The following is a 16,294-nucleotide window of genomic DNA, read 5'->3' on the forward strand; positions in this document are numbered from 1 at the left end:
AGGGCGTCGAAGACCCTCGGCCATCTGTGCTTTAGAATGCAGGGCACCGACCATCCCGTTGTCACACCCCCTTTCCCCACTCCCCCCCGGGCCGAGGGCACGTTGCTTCTTGCACAAAGTTGGAAAATGCAGACGAGCGAAATCCTCGCCAAAGTGTTCAGGTGACCTGCCTGAGCGTGAATTGAGTGTCAGTCCGTGGCTTAGTGGGTAGAACACTCGCCTCTGAGTCAGAAGGTTGTGGGTTCGAATCCCAATCCAGAGACTTGAGCACATGAATCCAGGCTGACACTCCCAGTGCAGTACTGAGGGAGTGCTGCACTGTCGGAGGGGCAGTACTGAGGGAGCGCTGCACTGTCGGAGGGGCAGTATTGAGGGAGCGCTGCACTGTCGGAGGGGCAATACTGAGGGAGCGCCGCACTGTCGGACGGGCAGTACTGAGGGAGCGTTGCACTGTCGGAGGGGCAGTACTGAGGGAGCGTTGCACTGTCGGAGGGGCAGTACTGAGGGAGTGCAGTACTGAGGGAGGGGCAGTACTGAGGGAGCGCTGCACTGTCGGAGGGGCAGTACTGAGGGAGCGCCGCACTGTCGGAGGGGCAGTACTGAGGGAGCGTTGCACTGTCGGAGGGGCAGTACTGAGGGAGCGCCACACTGTCGGAGGGGCAGTACTGAGGGACCGCCGCATTGTTGGAGGTACCATCTTTCAGATGAGACGTTAAACCGAGGCCCTGTCTGCTCTCTCAGGTGGATGTAAAAGACCCCATGGCACTATTTCGAAGAGGAGCAGGGGAGTTCTCCCCGGTGTCCTGGCCAATATTTATCCCTCAATCAATGTAACAAAATCAGATTATCTGATCATTATCACACTGCTGTTTGTGGGAGCTTGCTGTGCGCTAATTGGCTGCCGCGTTTCCTACATTACAACAGTGACTACACTTCGAAAAGTGCTTCATTGGCTGTAAAGTGCTTTGGGATGTCCTGAGGTCGTGAAAGGCGCTATATAAATGCAAGTTCTTTAATGTTTGTCATTATTATAGCAGCCACAACTGTAGTGCAGAGGGCGTGAGTTCACCTGACACCGGTTGCCGGGGAAGGTGATTGAGAGGAGGACCCTGGGCTCGTGGGTTGGCCGTCGGGATGGGTGGATAAAGAGCTTCCATCTTCCGAACTATCCCTGCCAGGCGTTGAAATTCCCAGTAGCCCTTGGCTGCCGACCGAATAGGCAATTAAATTTCAGTGTGACGCCTAATTGTCCACCTTTTTAACCATACTGATGGTTTTCCCTCAGCTGATTCACTGCTCTAACCAGAAAGCAGCCTGGCCATTGTGCCTGGGCGGGTGGAGCTGATGCCCGTCATGTATAAAGAAGCAATAAATACACAGCGAGGGGTCGGGAACACGTGACCTTGAATCTGAGAGTCGGGGGGTGGGGGGGGGGGTGGTTACAAAGTGCCTCAATTACTTGGCACTTGGAAAGGGCGGGGGGAGCGGGGACTAGCTGAAGTGCTCTTGCAGAGAGCCGGCACGGGCTCGACGGGCCGAATGGCCTCCTCCTGCGCTGTTAACCGTTGTATGATTCTTTGCCTTCTCCCTGGAATGTTCTTCTAACGTTTCTGTCTTGCAGGGGGAGTTGGGCGGACCAGGACAGAAAGGCAGCAAAGGGGACAAAGGAGAATCTGTGAGTAAAGATCCCGCCCAGCTCTGCTGTACGTATGGCGGAGGGCACGTTGCACTGTATTAGTAATCACACCATCCGTTGCCGCAGAAGGTCCCATCTGCCTGTTCCAGTGGTTTGGCTCGATGTTAATGATCCCATGTCACTTTTTGAAGAACAGCCGGGAGTTCTACCTCTGTCCGAGCCAACATTCCTCGTCGGAAACAGATTCTGGTCATTCATCTCAATTCTATATCTGATAGAATCAGAAATTTACGGCACAGAAGGAGGCCACTCGGCCCATCGTGTCCGCGCCGGCCGACAAAGAGCTACCCAGCCTAATCCCACACTTTCCAGCTCTTGGTCCGTAGCCCTGCAGGTTACGGCACTTCAAGCTCATATCCAAGTACTTTTTCAATGTGATGAGGGTCTCTGCCTCTACCACCCTTTCAGGCAGTGAGTTCCAGACCCCCACCACCCTCTGGGTGAAAAAAGTTCTCCTCAACTCCCCTCTAATCCTTCGACCAATTACTTTAAATCCATGCCCCCTGTTATTGACCTCTCTGTTGAGGGAAATCAGTCCTTCCTATCCACTCTATCTTGGCCCCTCATAATTTTATACACCTCAAATAAATCTCCCCTCAGCCTCCTCTGTTCCAAAGAAAACAAAGATATATGCATTACAAGGAATAAGGTGGGAATGATTCTGTTCAAAAATACAAATCGTTCGAGCTTTTAAACGAAGATCCACCACCATCTAAACTCCTGAAATGTGTAGTTTTGGATTGCCCGTGAGCCTTCTGTCAAGGAGAGTTGATGAGACCGTCCAGTTTCTCCTCGGCAGCGAAGTCGATCCTGAAATAGCTCTCCGCTGGTAAAAAGCCATTATTTGCTACACTGGTTAGATTTCCCGAGTTGAGCTGAATCCCGGTCCACTCGCAGTTCTATGAATGCTGGAATGAGTAGAAAGTTCAGAGGCAGTACGAGCTTTGAAGGAAAATTGACCCATGCTGAAACGATCGATTCCAATTTTAGTCCCGTCGTTAATTCATCTTATTGTGCATGTGACATCTTTTCTCCCCTCCTTACAGGGTCCCCCAGGGCCAATGGGAATACAAGGGCCAATTGGACACCCTGGTCCCAGTGTAAGTGTCAATTCCGTTTCCTTTTTATGTTCCTTCTTTGTTGTTTGGTTGGGGGTCAATCTATGGTCGGGTTGCGCATTCATTTATGTACTCCTCGTAATTGGCCACTCGAGTGCTCGCGTTTTATAGGCGAGGTCAAGGTGAAAGGTCAGAAAACAACCCCGAGTTCCGGCACATGCTGACGTGAACAATTAAAGTTGGAGTAGTGAGAGGACCGGAGTTGGTAGATTAAACTTGAGCTCAATATCTTCCAGGATAGGTGTCTCCAAAAGAAAGAGTCCAAATTTCAAACTGGATTGATTTGATTTCCAGTCATGTGTGACCTCTCCTTTTGCTAGCTGACCTAAGAAAACTCACTAAGCACTTGGTTGAGTATAAAACAAGGCTTTAATCAACTGTTTCACAACCATGAGATTCTAGTTAAAGGAAACTTTGGATTTACCAGCACCTAAATAACCGGAAATCTCGGTTAACCGGCAAAATTCAGGAGTAGGTTCAGGTAAGTTTTATTACTTGCCTTCCTCGATCTGTTGCTGTGCAAGGGTGTGGCTGCAGCTGTTGCTAAGCTACAGAGACGCTTGGAACTTGTGGCCATTCTTCTGAACCTGTTAGGGTTTGTTGCTTTATATGGAGCTCTCAGCTCCGTATCTTTTACTATAGCTTTCGGTTGTCCGGAATTGTTGATGAACCGGCACCACGTCGGTCCCGTCGGTGCTGGATAAAAACAAGTTTCCTGTACTTCACTAGTTCCTCGTTAGAAAAACGTCCTGAGCAAGCTGGGCCCACGCCCGAGTATTTACACTCCTTGGACGGCGCCACCAGCTGGCCGCCCAGTGTTATTTCATGAGTCATTTCTTCATGAATGATAAGATTCATGACACTAGGGACTTGTTTGGGGGCCGAAAGTTTATTCAGGTGAGCCCTAAATGTATTGGAACAGCACATGATGCTAACAGCGTTGCACCGAGTTTCATGGTTTCGCCAGGGCCACCTCATTGACTGAACTGAGCAACGCGGCATCGGAATCTGTACAGAACCTGTGTCTCTCACACACAAGAGTTTAGAGCAGTGTATCTTGTCATTCTGTACACCTGGAGACTGACAGAGGGTGGCGACCCGCTGCTACAAGGGGGTTACAATGGTTCCAAGTCATGGCTGTGAGGTGGGTTTACAGTCTCGACTGTACAATGGGGGAGAGAGATTTGAAGAATGCCAGGAACTTTCTTTTAAGGCATTACTTGTTCAGTTGTGATCTGCTGAGGTTTTACGAGCACGAGCCAATCGGGTGCAAACTTTAAAGTGTCACAGTCATGCTGTGCAGTGGGGAAAGAGATAAACTGACATCGCTGGCAGTCTCACTGAATGGTGTAATAAAGACCATACTTTGCAGAGATAACATAGCCGGACGTGGAAACCATAAGAGGCCTAAGAGGATGTAAGTTCTGTTCCGGCAGGAAAGTAAAACAATGAGTTGGAAGTAAAAGAGGCCTAGAGAGGCAGGAAAGGAGGACAATGAGTCAGAAGTACAATGTTGGTGAGACCCCATCTGGCATAAACAGTGGTCATAGGTGCAACAACAGCTTGGGGGATAACGGACATATACTTTTCCGATAATAAAGGCGGTACTTTAATGTAACGCGGCATAGGCAACCAATCAGTGAAGATTCATGCGGGCCAAGGTCCAATCAGGTGGCAGGAATGAATTTTGACATGTGTATTGTAATGTATAAAAATGGTGTGGAGATGCCGGTGTTGGACTGGGGTGGACAAATGTAAGAAATCACACAACACCAGGTTATAGTCCAATAGCTTTATTTGAAATCACAAGCTTTCGGAGCGCTGCTCCTTCGTCAGGTGAAATGTAGTGTTTGCTGTACCAATTTGGAAAGGTCTGGCTAAGACAGGGCAGACTGTTTCCCCACCGGTGCAATAAAGACAACTTGACTATCGATCTAAAACCTTGTGTTGAGTGTTGGTTTAAAATACTCCACAACATGCTGCACCCAAGTGTTTTATATTCCTATCTAGATAGACATCCAGCTGTTTCAAGGTTATAATGTATCTTGGGGGTGGGGGAGGGGGTTCAGTGATGGTCAGAGGGCAGCCTCGTTTCTCCCACTTGGCTGTTTGTCCTGTATCAGGCCTCTTCCTCCTCTGTCCTGTAAGTACGTTGAGTCCGCCAGTTCGTCATCACTGTGTTTTTGCGTTTGTGTGTATATAGGGTTCTGACGGTGAGCCGGGGCCGAGAGGGCAGCAAGGCTTGCGTGGACAGAAAGGTGACGATGGCATCCGCGGATTTCCAGGCTCGTCCGGTCCTGTTGGACTTCAGGTAATTGAACTTTTAAGGTGGCGCCCAGTGACATCACAGTTCCCGGCCAGAATGGAGCTGATTGTCCCTGGTTCCGTAACCCCTCAATACACTTTGCCTAACAAAGATAAAAGTGACCGGGGGCGGGGGGGATCCGTACAGGGGTGGATATAAACATACAAATTGTAATGGGATTGAAGCCAGACAAATATCCAAGTGCACACAACTTCACACAAAAGTAATAGAAGAAATCGGCACGGAAATCTAGGGAGTAGAGGGACCAGCAGATAATAAGAAAGAAGGTTTTGTGAATTGAGAAGAAAAGAACAGGAAATTGCCCAAGTATTTAGACTGAGGGCGGGGACAGAAGGATGGCAATTCAGCAGATACATTAATCCTATCCAGATTCAGGAGGCCGGGCTTCTTGCCTGCTTATTACAGTTGTATAAAGCTCTGGTTAGACTCCATCTAGAGTATTGCATTCAGTTCTGGGCCCCGCCCCTCAGGGAGGATATATTGGCCTTGGAGGGGGGGCAGCGCAGATTCACCAGAATGATACCGGGGGTAAAAGGGTTAAATTACAAGGACAGGCTGCACAGACTGGGCTTGTATTCCCTCGAGTGTAGAAGATTAAGGGGTGATCTAATTGAATGTTTAAGATGATTAAAGGAGTTGATAGGGTGGATAGAGAGAAACTATTTCCTCTGGTGGGGGGAGTCCAGAACAAGGGGGCATCACCTTAGAATTAGAGCCAGGGGTGATGTCAGGAAGCACCTCTTCACACAAAGGATAGCGGAAATCTGGAACTCCCGCCCCCCCCCCCTGAAAAGCTGTTGATGCTGGGGGTCAGTTGAAAATTTCCAAAACTGAGATTGATAGATTTCTGTTAGGCAAGGGTTACGGCACCAAGGCGGGTAGATGGAGTTCAAATACAAATCAGCCATGATCTAATTGGTTGGTGGAACAGGCTCGAGGGGCTGAATGGCCTCCTCCTGTTTCTAAGTTCAGCAATTTGAGTGTTTAAACTTCCTGCAGGAGTCGGACTATGTTGATTGGGTCTGCCAGTCGAGGTCGGGGGTTGGGTTGTGCTGATTGGGTCTGCCAGTCGAGGTCGGGGGTTGGGTTGTGCTGATTGGGTCTGTCAGTAGAGGTCGGGGGTCGGGTTGGGTTGATTGGGTCTGTCAGTAGAGGTCAGGGGTCGGGTTGGGTTGATTGGATCTGTCAGTAGAGGTCAGGGGTCGGGTTGATTGGGTCTGTCAGTAGAGGTCAGGGGTTGGGTTGGGTTGATTGGATCTGTCAGTAGAGGTCAGGGGTCGGGTTGATTAGGTCTGTCGGTAGAGGTCAGGGGTCGGGTTGGGTGATTGGGTCTGTCAGAGGTCAGGGGTCGGGTTGGGTTGATTGGGTCTGTCGGTAGAGGTCAGGGGTCGGGTTGGGTTGATTGGGTCTGTCAGTAGAGGTCAGGGGTCGGGTTGATTGGGTCTGTCAGTTGAGGTCAGGGGTCGGGTTGGGTTGATTGGGTCTGTCGGTAGAGGTCGGGTTGGGTTGATTGGGCCTGTCAGTAAAGGTCAGGGGTCGGGTTGGGTTGATTGGGTCTGCCAGTAGAGGTCAGGGGTCGGATTGGGTCTGTCAGTAGATGTCAAGTTAAGTCTGGGCAGCCAGTGAGTGACTGGCTTGGGCTACCAGAAGACGGAGGTCTGAGCCATTTCACATCTGTAAGCTGCACATCTGGATTTAAAACATTTTCACTGGCGTTTCCAATTACTCTCCAGTTTAGCTGCTTAAATGAGCAGGTAGCATTACAGCAAAATGAATTGTGCTTGGCCATTGTTCTGCCATTAACTCTATCGAATCTGTGTGTCAACTAAAACTAATGGTAGGCACCATTTTGATTGATGGGTGCGTGCAACCAATTTAAGGGAGAGTGTGTTGCCAACACTCCAGGACTGTCCTGGAGACTCCCAGGAATTGAAGATTAATCTCCGGGACACTGTTGCGAGCAAACCCCGGGAGAAAAATCACACGGGTGTTAAATTAAATTGTGCGTTTTTTTTTTGGTCATTTCATTTGAACACTTTCGTTTATGATTTAGTAAAATGTTGGAGATGGGAAAGAAGGCTTTCCAATCGCCATCATCAATCGGGCGGGGCGGTTGTAGGCGCCAGATCATGTAATTAAACCTCCAGGAAGATATCCAACCAGAGCCGGTGCCCCTGAAGGGAGATGACTCAGCTCTATTTAGACTGACTGATGGCAGACAGCTCTGGGTCTGGACAAAGGAGGTTGACTGTTCCCTCAGGCAGTGCGTGCAAGTTTGCCACTGCAGGAAGGAATCGGAGTTGATATCTGGAATGGTTGTCCCCTTGGCAACGTTCTTGCCGATTGAGGCAGGTCTGCTTTACGTTGGAGGTATAATAATGAGACATCAGAGTTGACAGCTCCCGTGGCTTTGAAGTCCGACTTGATTGATGGTTCCCTCGTCCGTTGCCGCATTGACTGGCGATCAATACGACAGCTGCTGGTGATTGCTTTCATTCAGCTGCCTAGTTCCGGTGAGCTGAATCGACACGGTACTCGGAGCTCGTGTATGACACACAAGGCTAGAAATTCTGATCATCATACTTAGGAAAATAGGAATAGGAGGAGGCCATTCGGCCCCTCGAGCCTGTTCCACCATTCAATTAGGTCGTGGCCGATCTGCACCTCGACTCGATTTACCCGCCTTCATCTCTGAATACATTCCTGTGTACGGCTTTAACGGCAGTGTTAACCCATTTATTTAAGAGCGTACACAGGAATATAAATTGAAACATACAAGATTCTGAGGAGGATTGACAGGGTAGATGCTGAGAGGTTGTTTCCCCCTGGCTGGAGCGTCTAGAACGAGGGGGCACAGTCTCAGGATAAGGGGTCGGCCATTTATGACTGAGATTAGGAGGAATTTCTTCACTCAGAGGGCTGTGGATGCTGAGTCGTTGAGTATATTCAAGGCCGAGATCGATAGATTTTTGGACTCTAGGGGAATCAAGGGATATGGAGATCGGGCGGGAAAGTGGAGTTAAGGTCAATGATCAGCCATGATCTTATTGAATAGCGGAGCAGGCTCGAGGGGCCGTATGGCCGACTCCTGCTCTTATTTCTTATGTTCTTATAAGGCAAGTGCATTAAATGTTCGTAGCTAAAGTTCACCAATTGGATTTTCCACTCTATAGCCTCAGTTAAATATTTCTGATAGAGGCACTCTATGAATCATGAAACAATTCATTGGCCTAGAAATTCAGTTGGGCGCGCCAGCCGTTAGCGCCTTAGGAGGAGTAGATCTCGAGCGCTAGGCGCTTAGCGCCCGGGCGCAGCGCGATCTGCGCCTCGCCCCAACTTCAGTACACATTTAGCGCCGGCGCAAAGTCTTCGCGCGCGCCCTGCTGCGCGCGCAGATCATGACATCATTTACTAGTGCAACGCCCTTTGTGCGCCCCGAACCGGAACTTCACTCGCACCGGGCCATTGTGCGCTAGGCGGCCCTAACGACTGTGAAGTGGAACGGTACACAGCCGAGGCGGGCCGCGGGGAGCGCTAATTAAAGGGCACTTACCCTGCACTATAAAGGCCAGCCATTTTGCAGCATTCACTCTTGTGCAACGGTTTTTTGGAGAGAGACCAAGGAGGAGAGCTTACTGGTTTGGACCAACACTAGGACAGGTATTTTTGGCTCAGGCCAGAGCTTAGCAATTATCTTTGCCTTCATTGAGAGCTCATTGTTTGCCAGCATATAATGGGGGCTGCATTGGGTGCCAACGCTGACTTTCAGCCTTATGCCAGAAGGGCTTACAGACGCCGTGAGAGAGTGGCAGCCCTGGCTAGACGCAGAGGGGGCAACAGGCGTCGCCAACTGAGGCCTTACCCACCCAGGGTATACCGCCAGCAGTCCTCCTATCTGACCATGTCTGCCGCGATGTGTGTTAGGAGGCTGCGATTCAGAAGGGAGGTGGTTGCAAACATCTGCCAGCTACTTCAGAGAGATCTGCAGCCACAGCTGATGCGCAGGACGTCTCTGTCGGTGGCAGTGAAGGTGACGGTGGCTCTCAACTTCTATGCCACCGGCTCCTTCCAATCCGTTACTGGGGACATCGCTAAAATCTCCCAGTTCGCCGTGCATTGCTGCATCCGCCAGGTGACCGAAGCCCTTTTCAGAAGGAGACATCAATTCATCTCCTTCCCCATGACCCTGGACAAGCAGCAGCAGCGTGCAGTGGGATTTGCAAGAATAGCGGGCTTCCCCAAGGTGCAGGGCGCCATTGACTGCACGCATGTGGCTTTGCGGGCACCTCTGGAGCATGCCGAGGATTACCGCAACCGGAAGGGCTACCATTCCCTCAACGTACAGCTGGTGTGTGACCACAGGCAGCGCATCCTAGCTGTCAATGCCCACTTTCCAGGCAGCAGCCACGATGCCTTTATCCTGCGACAGACAACTGTGGCTGACATGTTCCAGGCACAGCCTGCCCCAAGAGGATGGCTTATCGGGGACAAAGGCTATCCTTTGTGTACCTGGCTCATGACCCCGCTCCGCGCGCCCACGACCCCTGCTGAAGAGGCATACAACGAGAGCCATCAAGCGACTAGGAACATCATAGAACAAACAATCGGTGTCCTCAAGCAACGGTTCCGCTGTCTGGATCGCTCCGGGGGAGCCCTCCAGTATTCGCAGGAGCGAGTCTCCCAATTCGTCATCGTTTGCTGCATGCTGCACAACCTGGCTATCCACAGGACTCAGGCACTGCCACCTCACATTGGACCCCCACCTCAGGAGGAGGAGCATGAGGAGGAGGAGGACGAGGAGTACCAGCCCAGGAGGGAGGAATGGGGGCAAGCTGGCGGATGGCAGGCGCTCGCTGGTCGCCTGAGACACTGGCACTCGCCCGGGCCAGCACTGCAGCATGCGCACCAATCTGCCGAGGGACAGACCGCTGTGCTGCTGCAGCGCGCCGGGTGCCCTGGCGATGCCTGGCTGACACAGCGAGTGTGGCAGCAGTGAGTGCCCGTGTTGACCTGTTCAGTGACCTCATCAGAGCACCCAGTGACTGCACGGTACCACTGATCAGCTGCCCACTCGCTGCCTGAGCTGCCCCGAATGCCGCCCGACTCGCTGCCTGATCTGCCCCGAATGCCGCCCGACTCGCTGCCTGCTCTGCCCCGAATTCCGCCAAACTGATGGCCTGTGAGGCCCCGACGTCGGTGACACTCCGAGAGAGGGACTCGATGGCCTCAGGCAACTGTGCCACTACCCCCATGAGCTCCGTATGCCGGCGCTCCGAGTCCGCGGACAAGTCCTCGAGGCGTTCCATCTCCTCGGCGAAGACCATCTCCGGACTGGAGGCCGGACTCTCCCTCTGGGGAGAAGGCCGCCGAGCTGGCCGACCCTTCCTGCGTTGCTGGACGCCGCTGGGCCCAGCAATTGGACTCCCCTCCGACCCTTCCCCCCTCTGGGGAGAAGGCCGCCGAGCTGGCACCCCCCTCCCGCGTTTCTGCAGGCCGCAGGTCCCATGAGCTCCCCTCCCCTCCGACACTTCCGCGACGCTCCCCTCCAGGGAAGACGTGTCCCCTACATTGGCATGGGTTGCCACGGCTGAGGGTTCCCCTGATGGGCCGCCTTCCTCTTGCTCCTCCTCCTCCTCTTCTGAGGGGCTGTCACTGGCAAGTTCAGGGACCTCCTCCTCACCATCTGAAAGCAGGAAGGCACAAGAGTAGCTTTAGAGTGAGGAGAGGGCGTCAGCGAGGGATGCATGAGTGGTGGCATTCAGCGCATTGGTCGGACAGTAGCAAAGGATGTAGATCTGATGTGCAAGTGGGACGAGAGAGGTCCAGACGTTGATGTCCTTACCATTGGTGCCCAAAACAGGGTCGGCATCTCCACATGCAACAGGGCCAATCACCCGGCCACCCATGATGCGCTCCACGCGATGTTGCAGCTCGGTGAGCGGCTGGATCTGGGGTCGGCCTCCCCCGGTCGCAGTCCGGCTCTTCTTGTTCTTGGCCTGCAAGAGAAAGGACGGCCTCTAAGTACAGTGTGTCGCCCTGATCTTGTGTGCACTGCCTCCCATGGTGGAATAGCCTGGCCAGTGTGTCACCCTGATCTTGTGTGCACTGCCTCCCATGGTGGAATAGCATGGCCAGTGTGTCGCCCTGATCTTGTGTGCACTGCCTCCCATGGTGGAATAGCTTGGCCAGTGTGTTAAGTGCAGAATGTGCAATTGATGTTCAAGCCTGTCCTATAGCTGCTGGATGAGGGCTGGCCATTAGGGCTTTCAGGTCCCTTTGCCCATAATGTGAGGTGCACATGCAAGGATGAGGAGGTCACTGGAAAGGGTACTCACCCTGACAATCCGCGTGAGGTCATTAAACTTTTTGCGGCATTGGACACCGGTCCTGGGGACCTCGCTGTTGGCTGACACCTTGCTGGCGACATGCCTCCAGGCTCTCCGGTAGGCGCGGACCGGCGCCTTCCTGCCATTGTCCGGGTACAAAATATGGCGCCTCTTCTCCACACCACCAACCAGCACACTCAGATCACGCTCTGAGAAGCGCTGCGCTCGTTCACGGGCCCTCTGCATGGCTTCAGGCGCTATTTGGGTCCAGCAGCAGTGTTCAGGCCTAGCTGGAGGGCTCCACTATCCAGGGCGTGGCAGCAGACAAAGTCGACCCTTCCCCCTTAAGAGCTGGCCGGCGCCAGGGTGTCTGCTGTCAATCACGAGATGGCCGCACCTGTGCTGCGCCCGGCCTGGGCGCTCTCGCTCAGCACCTCCGGCTTAGCGCCTAAAGAGAGGCGTCCAGCGCCAGTTTTAGCGCTCGAGCAAACTCTTAGGGCGAAGCTAATGAATATCGGAGAAGTGGCCTCGGTTTGGCGGCGGGCACAAACTTTAGCAGCCGCCCGACTTTACCGCCCCAAAAGTGGCTACAATGAATTTCTAGGCCATTATATTTGCATCAAAAAACAGATTCATGTACCTGTGAAAGTTAAGTAGTAAGTTAAGATTTTTTTTTTGTTTCTGTATAATTTTACTTTGAACGAATAAATCTATTAATAGATTAGCCTGAACTATATGGTCTGTCGACGTGGTATTAAGCCGCTGCTTTGCCGAGCTCAGGAGTGGAATCCTAGTCTATTTCTAGTTCCTATCCCAATGGTATAGGTTCATTGTTTGTTGAGCAGCCTGCTATCTCGGCTGTTTAGCGAGTAGGTCAGGTTTTGGTTCATGGAGAATGCAAGCTTACATTTAGAAGCTTACTTGTGAGCAGAGTGTGGGGGGAAAAAGAACTGTAGGAAATAGCCCAAATTGTAGCAGGCACTTTAAATCTATGATGAATACAGTCAATAAGCTTTTGTACTGAAAAGACTAAAATATACCTCTTGTTTCTTTTCAAATTGTCATCTTGAACCATCTGGTAATTCTAAAAGTCCAACTCTTAAAAATGCAGAATATGCAGAGGAGATTTACCAGAGTGGTTCTGGGGATGGGGGATCTTCGCTACAAGGACAGGTTGGAGAAGCTGGATTTGTTTTTATTAGAGCAAAGGAGGTTGAGGAGTGATTTGATCGAGGTGTACAAGATTATGACGGGTTTGGATAGGCTAGGCGGGGAAAGGCTGTTCCCACTAGTTGATGGTACAAGGGCTAGGGGACACAGATTTAAGGTTTGGGGCAAGAGATACAGGGGGGACGTGAGGAAAAACTTTTTTACACAGCGAGCGGTGAGGACCTGGATTCGCTGCCGACGGAAGTGGTGGAAGCGGAGACACTCAATGTTTTCAAGGGGAGACTGGATAGGCACTTGAGGGAAATAAACTTGCAGGGCTACGGGGAGAGAGCGGGGGAATGGGACTGACTGGATTGCTCTACAGAGAGCCGGCACCGACTCGATGGGCCGAATGGCCTCCTGTGCCGTTATGACTCTTTGGCCTAGAAATTCGGTGGGCTGCGCCACCAGTTAGCGCCTAAAGAGGGCACTCAGTGGCTTTAGCGCCACTGGCCACGCCTCCCGTGATATTTAGCTGGAGCGCTAATGGCGGCGTTAGCCTGTTGTGCTGCGCCGCCACCGATGATGTCATCGATGTGTGCAGCGCCCCGCTACTGCCCCGATCGCGATATTTGGCAGCGACCGCCTCTGTAGCGCCATTCGCTAATCGCGCCCGGTTCACGGGGCCTACCTGTGGCGGGAGTGGCACAAATTAAGGTGGAGGTGCGGGGCGGCCGTTTTTTTCGGCGGCCACCTGCCAGCACCTCCGTCCCCGGCCTCCTGATCACCCCCCGCGGCATTGCCGGCTGTTTTCCGAGAGCCCAGCACTTCTCCTCGGTGCCGGGCTCTTTTGCCGGCACTCGCGATCGGTGATCGCGCTGGTGCAGGCCCCTCCCCCTTAAGAATGGGAGGAAGGCCTGCAGTACCGCAGCGCGCCGTGCCGCAGCGTGTGGCACTGCGGCACGTAGCGCTGCGATATTCAGTTTCAGCACCCTAAGAGGGACACGGAGCGCCTCGAGCCTCACCCCGTGTCCCTCTTGGGGCGCTCAAGCTGAATTTCCAGCGATCGCTACTGCTCCAAACGCTGCGCTAAATCCGGCGCCCAGGCGAGCTTGGCGCCCCGTTTGCAGCTCCACCCAATTTCTCCCCCTATGACTCTATGTTCCCTGCCAGTTGGCTATTGACTCGTGTAGGGCATCACAGCTGAACTCAGCCATACTTACCTGACCTGCCTATATCGCAATTTTCTGCAGGACTCCCTGGATTGCGATCGGGAGAGGGAACCGTGCATCATTTTAATCCCCCCCTCTTTAGTCCAGCAATTCAGGGCCAGTTGTACCACCCCCCTCACCCGCCCCCCCCCCCCCAGCTGTTGACGCTAAAGACATCAGCCAATAGCACGGACCGGGATTTGAATCTGATGCCTTTTCACGTGCCCGCCAAAACTGCCGTCATCACCCTCTCCTTAAAGCTTCTTCTGGAACCCTCCTGTCCTCTCCAACTTGCACCCCATTTTTTTTCTTTCTAAAGTTCATAAATGTGCCACTGCCACACAGCACCACGCCCCCTTTCCTCCCACTGTCACCTGTTCAAATCAACTTCAGTCTGGTTCCTGGCCTGCTCACAGTGTTGAGACCTCCTTGGTTGAAATTACCAGTGATGTCCTTTGTAGCAATGGTGCTCTATCCCTCATTCTCGTCATCTTAATATCGTTCAACACAGTAACCGTTCCAGGGTCCTGGCCAACATCCCTTAACCAACACCACTAAAACAGAACATCTGGCCATTATAACATTGCTGTTTGTGGGACCTTGCTGTGCCCAACTTGCCTGCCGCATTTCCAATAGTGATTACTTTCTCCCCCCCTCCCCCCCCACTGCTGTTCCACCGCTTCTTCTCCATGGCCCACTTGTGTGGCACTGCCCTCACTTGGATCCACTCCTACATGTCCCACCACAACCAGTGTATCTCCTGCAATGGCTCCACCTCCTGGTCCCGCCCTGCCACTTTGGGAATTACCCATGGTTCTGGCCTTGACCTCCCGCCCTCCTGTTCGTCATGTTGATGCTGTCCGTCAGTGACGCTATCTGTGAGCTTGGAGTCAGCTGCCAGATGTATGATGATCGCACCCAGTTCTACTACTCCACGCCCTTGACTCCCCAACCAGCACTGTGGTTTTTGGTCTGCTAGCAAATCACGGATGAGCCAAAACCTTCTGCAAATTAACATCAAGCTGAAGCCTCAAGAGCAGGGGAGTTCTCCCTGGTGTCCTGTTCAATATTTATCCCTCAACCAACATCACTGAAACAGATTACAGGAAACTTTCGATTTACCGGCCCCTAAATAACCGGAAATCTCGGTTAACCGGCAAAATTCAGGAGTAGGTTCAGATAAGTTTTACTTCATATTGTATTTGCCTTCCTCGATCTGTTGCTGTGCAAGGGTGTGGCTGCAGCTGTTGCTAAGCTACAGAGATGCTTGGAACTTGTGACCATTGTTCTGAACCTGTTGCTAAGCAACAGGGTTTGTTGCTTTATACGGAGCTCTCAGCTCTCTGTATCTTTTACTATAGCTTTCGGTTATCTGGAATTTTTGATGAACCGGCACCACGTCGGTCCCGTTGGTGCCGGATAAAAAAAAGTTTCCTGTATCTGGCCATCAACACACAGTACGTCATTGGCTGTCAAGCACTTCGGGGCATCCCAATGTTAGTTGGTTCCTTCCTTTCTGTCTTTCCCTTTCTCTTTTTTTATCCTATCTTTATTTCTTTCTTGCTCTCTTTCTTTCTACCTTCCCTCTTTTCCCCCCTTTCCCTCTCTGTCTCTCTCTTTCTCTTTCTCTTTCTCTTTTTCGCCTTTCTTTCGTTCTTTTTCTTTTCCTTCTTGCTTGCTTTCTTACTTCCTTCCCTCTTTTCCCCCTTCCCCCTTTTCTCTCTCTTTCTCTCTCTGCGCTGTAAGATTCTGTAACCGTCATGTCTAGGCTCTGAGAGAGAAATCAGCCACTGGCTGAGTGGAAGACTGGGCAGGTTCACTTACTGTGCTCTTCCAGACATGAGAACGCTTTGAGCTGATTGAAATGACCCTAAAATAATTGCCCTAACCTTCCTGCCACTGAATGCCAGATTCATTGTTACCAGTCCGGTGGGCATTATTCCTGGCTTTGATCTGACGTCAGGCAGCCTCCTGGTTTAGGGATTGCCACATCTCATTTATCTGGAGCACAGTCAACAACTCAAAAAAAAAATAAAAAATAAAAAAAATAAAATAAAATAAAAATAAAAGCTGTTCACTTGCTTCAATTAATGGCTTGGGAATAAGTGCGCTCTTCATTGCTCAAAGGTTAAAGGTCCTTGTCTCACCTCCGACCTGCTCCTCAGCAGTGTAATCTGTCATCGAGCAGTTAAAAAGAAAATAAATCCTTGCATTTCTATAGCGCCTTTCATGACCACCGGACATCCCAAAGCGCTTTACAGCCAATGAAGTACTTTTGGAGTGTAGTCGCTGTTGTAAGGTGGGAAACATGGCAGCCAATTTGCGCACAGCAAGCTCCCACAAACAGCAGTGTGATAATGGCCAGATAATCTGTTCTTGTTATGTTGATTGAGGGATAAATATTGGTCCAGGACACCGGGGAGAACTCCCCCTGCTCTTCTTCGAAATAGTGCCGTGGGACCTTTAAC

General features: G+C 51.7%; 1 protein-coding gene across 2 annotated transcripts in view; it reads left to right on the forward strand.

Annotated features, from left to right (window-relative positions):
* LOC147097724 (uncharacterized) overlaps window positions 1-16,294 on the forward strand; it is a 342,880-nt gene that overhangs the window by 257,319 nt on the left and 69,267 nt on the right. For both annotated transcript variants that reach the window (XM_085971762.1, XM_085971763.1), the window contains 3 exons: window positions 1,622-1,675; window positions 2,743-2,796; window positions 5,018-5,125. In XM_085971762.1, coding sequence (XP_085827888.1) covers window positions 1,622-1,675; window positions 2,743-2,796; window positions 5,018-5,125 — 216 coding nt within the window. The remainder of the gene's footprint in view (window positions 1-1,621; window positions 1,676-2,742; window positions 2,797-5,017; window positions 5,126-16,294) is intronic.

Source organism: Somniosus microcephalus, chromosome 31, assembly GCF_052327205.1.
Source record: "Somniosus microcephalus isolate GS21.2 chromosome 31, FLI_Smic_1.0, whole genome shotgun sequence".
NCBI lineage: Eukaryota > Metazoa > Chordata > Chondrichthyes > Squaliformes > Somniosidae > Somniosus > Somniosus microcephalus.